Source organism: Mercenaria mercenaria, chromosome 3, assembly GCF_021730395.1.
Source record: "Mercenaria mercenaria strain notata chromosome 3, MADL_Memer_1, whole genome shotgun sequence".
NCBI classification, from domain to species: domain Eukaryota; kingdom Metazoa; phylum Mollusca; class Bivalvia; order Venerida; family Veneridae; genus Mercenaria; species Mercenaria mercenaria.
In genome coordinates this window covers 83,470,002-83,478,570 of record NC_069363.1, presented here as the reverse complement: position 1 = coordinate 83,478,570, position 8,569 = coordinate 83,470,002, and the positions used below count along the sequence as shown (strand labels likewise).

The following is an 8,569-nucleotide window of genomic DNA, read 5'->3' as shown; positions in this document are numbered from 1 at the left end:
GTTATAGGCCAACCATCCCCAGCTGTTAATATACTTGAACTGGCATATCATAATAGGTTGTCTCCCTTGAAAGTAAATGCAGGAGGTTTCGATGCAAAATTTAAGCTTATTTAAGGGTGACAATCCAATCATCTACTGAAACTGAAACTGAATAATTTGATTAAATGCCTATTTTTATACAATGACATATTCAATGGCGTTGTACATAATAATAATAATAATAATAATAATAATAATAATAATAACAATATTAATAATGACAATAATAATAATAACAATAATAACAGCAACTTCTAGATAGAGAATACTCGATATTTCTTGTCATAAGGCAGATCAACATTCAATTTCATTCAGGTCGTAGATCAACATTTATAGCAGACCCGGGTATACATTCAAAAAAAGTTTAGGTCAAATATCGAAATTCGAAGTCGGCCAAGTCGTAGATCAACATTCAAACGTGTAGAAAACGTTTTAAAATACACTTTCTAGAAACAATACTTTTGTTTTTTATCCAAATCTTTGCTTGAGGGTTTATATCGATAGAAAAGAGTGCGAGCGTTTCAAAGGATAATCTCACATTAGCCAAATCTAAATACCATGCAGTCACTTCGTAAATAAATTTATATTAATAATTATACCTTAATCCATACAAATTGCATCTATATTTAGCGACCCCAGAAGGGTAGTTTTGTAACATAAAACATTTATGAAAATGTAAAAGGACATATATATAGACGAAAGAAATTATTAATTCAGTCATTTAAGTGTTTTACTCAGTTTTAAGTAATGCCCATTAAATATATCATATGCCCTCTTCTCGTAATTCCAAACCTCGGCTCTTGCCAAATTCAAATGTTAGCCCTTATCATGCTAAACACGACTTATTTTGCCTTTGCGACCAGTGTAGATGATCCGTGCAGCCTGATCATGATCTGCACTGTTCGCCATTCAGTCGGTAATTTTTCGTAAACACCCCTTTTAACAGTCAATGGTACTGTCCAAATTGAAATATGGACAAGTTCATTATAGAAATTAAGCAGGGTAAGGGTTAGTAGCAAACGTTTTCTCGTTACATTAATTTACTGTAACAAACAAACTAACTGAAAACTGAAACTGAATAATTTGATTAAACGCCTATTTTTATACAATAATATATTCAATGGCGATGTACATATTAATAATAATTATTACAGTATTAATAATGACAATAATAACAGCCTTATTGTAACAAACAGTCATGACCGCACCCCTCCCCTTGAGGTCATTTTACCCCTATTGCGAATACCAGTGCTTAAAGCATCACATGGTACGCCCAGACGAGCTGCATATAGAGGTTCAAACCCCCCAGTTAATGGCGCCATCATATACTATTTAAGATAGAAATACTACACACTACCCTACCCATAGAGCCTTACCAACAAGTGCGTTTAATTAAACAAACCTTGGAAATATAAATGTTGAATTGTAAAACCTCTTACAAAAATTTAAGAACTATCATCTGCTGTTTTCGCATAATAAAGTTATCAAAAAATTTAAAACAATGCCGCGAAATCTCTGAAATACAGTGTCTTAAGATTTTTTTTGAATGTGTCAAGTGATTTACTTTTGCGTAGTTCTAACAGCAGTTCATTCCAAAGTTTTGGACCAATAGTATAGAAACTAACAGAATTATTATGTACATTGTACACTATGGATGGGGGGGGGGGGGGGGGGGGGAGTGGGGCTGATTTACGACATTTTGTTATGTCGCGTTGTCGTACGCGCAGTCTATGTAACACATTTCGTTGTGTCGTCCTAGCGTGAAACTTTGAGAGTTCTGTGTCGTTTCTGCGCGCGTGCAAACGCGACAAAATGAAATTAACAATGCGACATAACGAAATATAGAACGCGACATAATGAAACGTATTAGTTCGCCTTGGCGTGTGCGCCATTAATAAAGATTTCGTTTTGGCTTGTTGGTGTTTCGTTATGTCGCGCTGGCGTGCGCGCGGCAATGAAGCACATTTCGTAATGTCGTCTTGGCGTACGCGCCAACGCGAGTTATTTCGTCTTGGTATCAATACACTGAAACGAAAACGAAATATTTGGGGCGTTAATTCCAGATAAATGACTCTAAAGAATTCTAGGTGTATTTTTTTTTAGAAATTTTCTGAAATTACCGTTATATTTTTGAAAGTTTTTTCTTTTTTTTTTTTCATTGTAATTTTGACCATTTTGTATGAAAATCTTGAAAATCTTATTCACTGTATTATGTAAAACGCATTTTGGTCATTTCAAAGTTCCTGCAAAGAAGAAACAGTTTTTTTTTTACATCAAACGGTAGTTTTATGAGATGTGACACACTATTGTACATCTATTTGCCATGTCCAGACGTCGGAGAAAATTGTCTTCTGTCAAGTCGCAATGGAAATTTCTCCACTTGCAAGACGGGCAGAGCAATTTATATTCTGTACCAAATGAATGTAACAAAAGTTTTAGGAGGTATTTCATAATTGAGATAACCAGGAACCCTATAGTCTGTAATGGTGATGTCAAAACTTTCTGTATCATTGGTGTTCACAAAGTTTGCAGCAATCGAATCATCCTCCCTCGTAAAGAAAATCGCCTTGAGGCTCGAGTCAGCTGTAACATTGGTTGAATGAGATATCACTTTCGATCCTGGTCGTGCAAATTTACTGAAATGCCCCATAGCGTAAAACATGGGCTGCTTATAGAACTCGTCCGTCTGTGCGTTCACTATTACTGGGCTGTCTGCAAGGTTGTTCTGCCAGTTCGGTCCCCCTTGCATGTCAAGTGCCATATTCCAGTCCACCCAACCGGAAACCCCGTGTTCAATATCCTGCAAAATATCCATAAAGTACCTTTCCCCGCGTTGCCAGTTGCCTAGCAACACTGTATTAGATTTATTTACTAAATCTTGTACACAAGCTTCTGTATTCAGAATAAAGTAATCATTTCCGAACTGTTTATACGTATCGTCTAAAGCCGAAGGAGGGACTACCATGTCATCATACCAATGCACAGCAATACCGGAAACATATTTAGCAGCAAAATGGTCTTTCAGTACCACGTCAGCCCAAGATGGAAGAAATTTTCTTTCGTCATCGAGAATCATAAGTTTGACGCCTCCAAAACCATTTTGTTCAAGAGCAGGACCTAGGTCATTGGCAATAAAGTTTCGTTGCGATTCGGCATCGAATCCGAGACACTGGAACGGAAATGCGTCAATGTTACCGTCGCTTGGTTCATTTTGCGCCGTTAGACCCCACATGTTAAGTCCCTGTTGCTTATATGCTTGCAAAAACTTCACAAAATATTTCGCCCAAGATTTGTAATATTGTCCACCCGGTCCATCTTTTATAGTACCCTTACCGGTCATATTGTTGTTGGTTTTCATCCAATATGGCGAGCTCCAAGGACTGCCAAACAATGTCACATTTCTTTTACTCACTTTCATAGCGTCTTTTATAGCTGGGATCTTGTACAAAAGATCCTCCTCCGTTAAGGCGAATTCTTTAAGTTCAAGGTCGCCTTCAACGTCGTCGTAGGAATATATACGTTTCGAAAAGTCGCAACTCGCCATCGGTATCCGTCCCATAGTGTACTCGATCCCATTCTGACCGTAGTATGAATTTATCAAATTGGCTCTGGCTTGGGGCGATAATGTATTCATCGTCATCGTAGCGGCGTCGGTGAAAGCACCTCCAAAGCCGAGAATAGTCTGTCTTGTGTCATTTCCCAAATGAAAGACGTGCTTGTTTGGTTGGATCTGGTCATCGAAAGAGCCGAGCTGCCGGTCAAGGCGAAGTCCGTCTTTAGTGGTTACGAAAGCGTTGAAGTACGTATAAAGAAGGCCGCCTCCTTCAATCCCAGCATAGTCACAGTAAGTAGAATTACAAACGCACACTACAGAATCCTGGTCGAATTGTCGTGAAAAGCATGGTACTTCATCCGCGAGAATCTCGTGCATGGATATTAAAACAAAAAGTAATTTTATAAACAACATCATCCTGGTGTAAAGACTTTCGTAAATGAGCTGTTATTTATATCAGGTAAATAGGCCATTGCGTTATCAATGCTAAAGATTTACAAATATTATTTAGTTACGAAAGAATGGGAAGTCGGGTAACAACCTTTCGTATCCATATACAAGGGAAGTAACTACATTTTTCCGAATGCATTTAACTCTTACCCTGCTACATTTCTGGACTTGTCCATCTTTCGATTTGGACTGTACCATTAACTGTTTAAAGGGGTGCTTACCTAAAAGATACTGACTGAATAGCGAACAGTGCAGATCATGATCAGACTGCACGGATGTACAGGCTGATCTACACTGGTCGCAAAGGCAGAGTTAATCTTGTCCAGCATGATAACGGTTAATCATCGGGAATTTCATGTGTATTTTCGTGCTCCTAAATACACACCCTATAAACGACTGTATTTCCCCTCTTCCTCTTGCGAGTGATCAAAACAATAAACAGACACGCAAAAGGTAAGAATCGTCTTCAAATTCATTATTTGGCTTTACACTGTATGTGTATATAAGTTAAAAGATAAGTCTAACATAAATATGTGTATATGGTGATATAATAGATGAAACAGACAGGTAATGTTTAAAAAATGTTGACTGATCACACTCATTGCATAAAAATTCACTCGACCAAGTCACGAAACTGGTGAATATCACGCCAAATTGATTTGTAATCCAATTATCCATGATATTTTCTGTAATAAGTATGCAGACTCCATAAATATATGTAAATAAAATGTTTCGTTTCTGTTGAGATTTTGAACGAAATTAATTTTTATCTAGTCGGTGAAAAAACATTTACTGTATGCCGACTTGCCAATTTTGATATTTGATCTGAATGCGTATTTGCGAGTGATACTGTATTCCATCTTGCGAGTACAATAGGCGATTTATGTCCTTAAAAGGCGTAAATGAAATAAAAAATATGCAAACAAAATTGTTTCTTTTGATCAGTTGTCATGTTTATAATGTCATTTAATGACGACCCTCCCCCCATGCGATGCTTGTACTAATCCATTGGGAGTGGGGTGGAGTGTCTGTGACTCGCTATCCTACTTAATTAAATAATTAATTGAATGCTTCAGCGTCGTTTAATGCAAGTGTTCAGTGTTGGTTTTACACACATTTACTATCATACAATACGAATTAGAAACTGAATGTATACACAGGGTCCCTACTGTGTCTTGCAAGAAATTAACCGTCGATTCCCTATGGAAATCACACGCAGATATGTTACCTTACGATTTCAAAATATCGATGAGATGAGACAGGAGAGGACTATAGGTTGACCCCCGACCCCCGTCTGTCTGTCCGTCTGCAACAAAATGATCCTCTAGCTGATTTTTAAAAAAAAAACCTATTTCACCCGCAAGTATCCTGCGAATGGACGTATATATAGAAAAGGATAACGAAAACATTATCGGAAAAGTCGATTAAAAAATCAAGTCAACAAGATTCAAAAGTAGTACAAAATAGTGGAATGGCCTAATGGTTTAACTACCCGATTCCCCCTTCTCAATAATAAAATAAGCCCGTTATCGTTACAAATACAGCCGTCGTGTTTACTACCTGTCAAGATTTACCGCTATTTCTCATGTTAGAAATAATTCACATTTGATAGTGATAACGCACATATGCTGGGAATCTGTCCTTGCGGATTTGGTCGTTTTCATTGCTAGGCCTTGCCCAATCCACTTCCGTTGTTTTAAAAATGGCGTGAGTTGTACCTCGTCTTTGTTTCAGTATGATCGGCCAATTCCGACATTTATATCGAAAGCAGTATGTTATTTGGTAAGTATAAATGTATGAGAAATGATTATCAAATCACAGCGGGTACTCGTTGGTAGGCATTAGAGATATTGCCATATTTTTGCCCGATAGAGAGTTAACAGGCTTTTCCTTTGGTTTTATCCGGTGACCTAGTTTTTGACCCCACTTTACTCAAATTTAAAGCTACCTGTAGATTATAAAGATTAATATTAAGTTTCATTACGATATGGTCATATATGTGGCCTCTAGAGTGTTAACTTGCTTTTCCTTTGATTTGACTTGGTGACCAAGTTTTCGACCCATCAAACCCAGATTTGAACTCGACCTAAATGTCCCCAAAAACACATTTTGAAAAAAAAAGTTTCATTAATAAATGGTCATAAATGTGGCCTCTAGAATGTTAACTAGGTTTTCCTCTGATTTGACCTGGTGACCTAGTTTTTTGAACCCAGATGACCCAATGTCGAACTGAGCCCGCCCGCTTAGCTCAGTAGGTAAGAGCGTTGGTCTACGGATCGCGGGGTCGCGAGTTCGATCCTCGGGCAGGGCTTATGTTCTCCGTGACTATTTGATAAACGACATTGTGTCTGAAATCATTAGTCCTCCACCTCTGATCATTCATGTGGGGAAGTTGGCAGTTACTTGCGGAGAACAGGTTTGTACTGGTACAGAATCCAGGAATACTGGTAAGGTTAACTGCCCGCCGTTACATGACTAAAATACTGTTGAAAAATGGCGTTAAACCCAAAACAAACAAACAAACCAATGTCGAACTGGTCCAAGATTTTATTGAGGGTAATATTCAGACCAAGTTACATTAAGATTGGGCCAAATTGTGATCTCTAGACTGTTAACAACTTTTTCCTTTGATTTGACCTGGTGACCTAGTTTTTGAACCCAGATGACCCAATACCGAACTCATCCAAGATGCTATTGAGAGTAACATTCTGACAAAGTTTCATTAGGATTGGACCAAAAGTGTGGCCTCTCAGTGTTAACAGTCAAATTGTTGACGACGGACGACAACGACGGACCACGGACACAGGGTGATCACAAAAGATCACCTTGAGCACTTCTTGCTCAGGTGAGGTAATTAACCCTCGTTTTTCCTCCAATGGCACTTCTGCTTGTAAAATGGGGACTTATTTAATTCGCAGAATGTATTTTCAGTAAAATAAGACAAGTTTCATGTTAAAGTTCATGTGATTATGGCAAGTACAAAAACAAAACTAAAATAGAGCTATTTACTGTGTGACGCTGTCAAGAAAGCGATCCACAGAGGATTAGTGGATTCAATCTGGCGCCGTTTCACTCCAAATCACCCCATTACTGTTCATATTTTCACACCTTATTAATTGCAGTTGCGATTGTATATTGGTTTCAATGGTTTGAAATTCTAGAAAATATAGTCTTGTATGCGACACATCGTCGCATTACGGTGTAATGATGGTGAACATTTGTGCCAAGTTATTTCAAAATCTCTTAATGCATAAAGAAGTTATGGCACTGACACGAAAAACATACCATGTTTCACCTTTAAGTGTCACTTTAACAAGAAAAAGGAAAACAATAAGATGGACATTAACTTCATATGGCCGATGTTTGTATGTAAACTTTGAGATAGGTAGGTGCAATAGCATTGAAGTAATTGCACGACCAAATATATGAGGACACATATACAAACAGACCGAACAGACAGACCGCATGGTGACTGCTTTATACCACCCTCCTTCAAACATTGTTTGCGGGTTCCAAATATGAAGAAATACTACAGGAGCATAGGAAACGCAGATATTTTATAAAGAAGTCACTCACAAACAGGCATACAGTCTTTTTACCAAACTCGCAAGCACTTGTACAGTAATTAAGCAAGCTTGCATACAGTCAGGAAATAACAACGAATCTTCTTTCATTGACGGTTATAGGCAAATTGGAGAATTTATCAATTATTTTATTTTATTTTACCAAACTAGAGTTGTTTTTTATCCATGAAACAGTGGAATTTACATGTAGGTCATTCTTCAAGCAAGAAAATATGTACTTTTGACGCCGACAGTATACAATTTCTGAAAAAAAAATCAGTGATCAATCGAGTTTTTTTGCTATAATTCTACCTGTAATCAAACTAACACATTATATATAGAAACAAATCATGTTCAGCTTTCAATAAAATATAAATATACATACCTTCAAAGCAAATCAGTCACTTTAAAATGCTGTTTTCAACGTTTAGCTGTCCGTTTATTGTTTAGATCACTCGCAAGAGGAAGAGGGGTATACAGTCGTTTATAGGGTGTGAAATACAGTTACATACATTCTCGCGTATCTTGGCTATTCAGTCAGACTTTTTTCCACTCGCAAAAAAACATATATAATGAAAACGCTCTTACTTTGATTAATCGAACTACGAAACAAGAGGAACATGGTGGTTATTACACCTAAATCATCTGCCTGAAACATGTTGGTTTGATAAAGCGAGGGTTGAACGTAAAACCTCATAACTTGTTCTTTGACTTCACTGTGTTATGACAGTTTTCCGCTCAGTCCAGAAATATACCATTTTAATAAATCTGAGGTTAAATGCATGACTCTGGTTATTTTAGCAGTCTTTTCCGGGGGCCATTATTAAACTTTTCTGCTTTATCAAACTCACATTTCATGAACAGACTCAATCAAACCGAGTCTGCTATAATTGTTTTGCTTGGTTTCAATTCTCTTCTTCCAAAGGATCTTCCTATAGCATTTTAGACTATCACAACAGCAATC

At 37.4% G+C, this 8,569-nt stretch overlaps 1 protein-coding gene across 1 annotated transcript; it reads right to left on the bottom strand.

The window, feature by feature from the left end:
• Window positions 1–263: 263 nt before the first annotated feature.
• Window positions 264–4,053, bottom strand: LOC123523386 (lysosomal acid glucosylceramidase-like). Its single transcript, XM_045301067.2, has one exon. The coding sequence runs from the start codon at window positions 4,007–4,009 to the stop codon at window positions 2,441–2,443; it is 1,569 nt and encodes a 522-aa protein (XP_045157002.2). The 5' UTR covers window positions 4,010–4,053; the 3' UTR covers window positions 264–2,440.
• Between the last annotated feature and the right edge of the window lie 4,516 nt (window positions 4,054–8,569).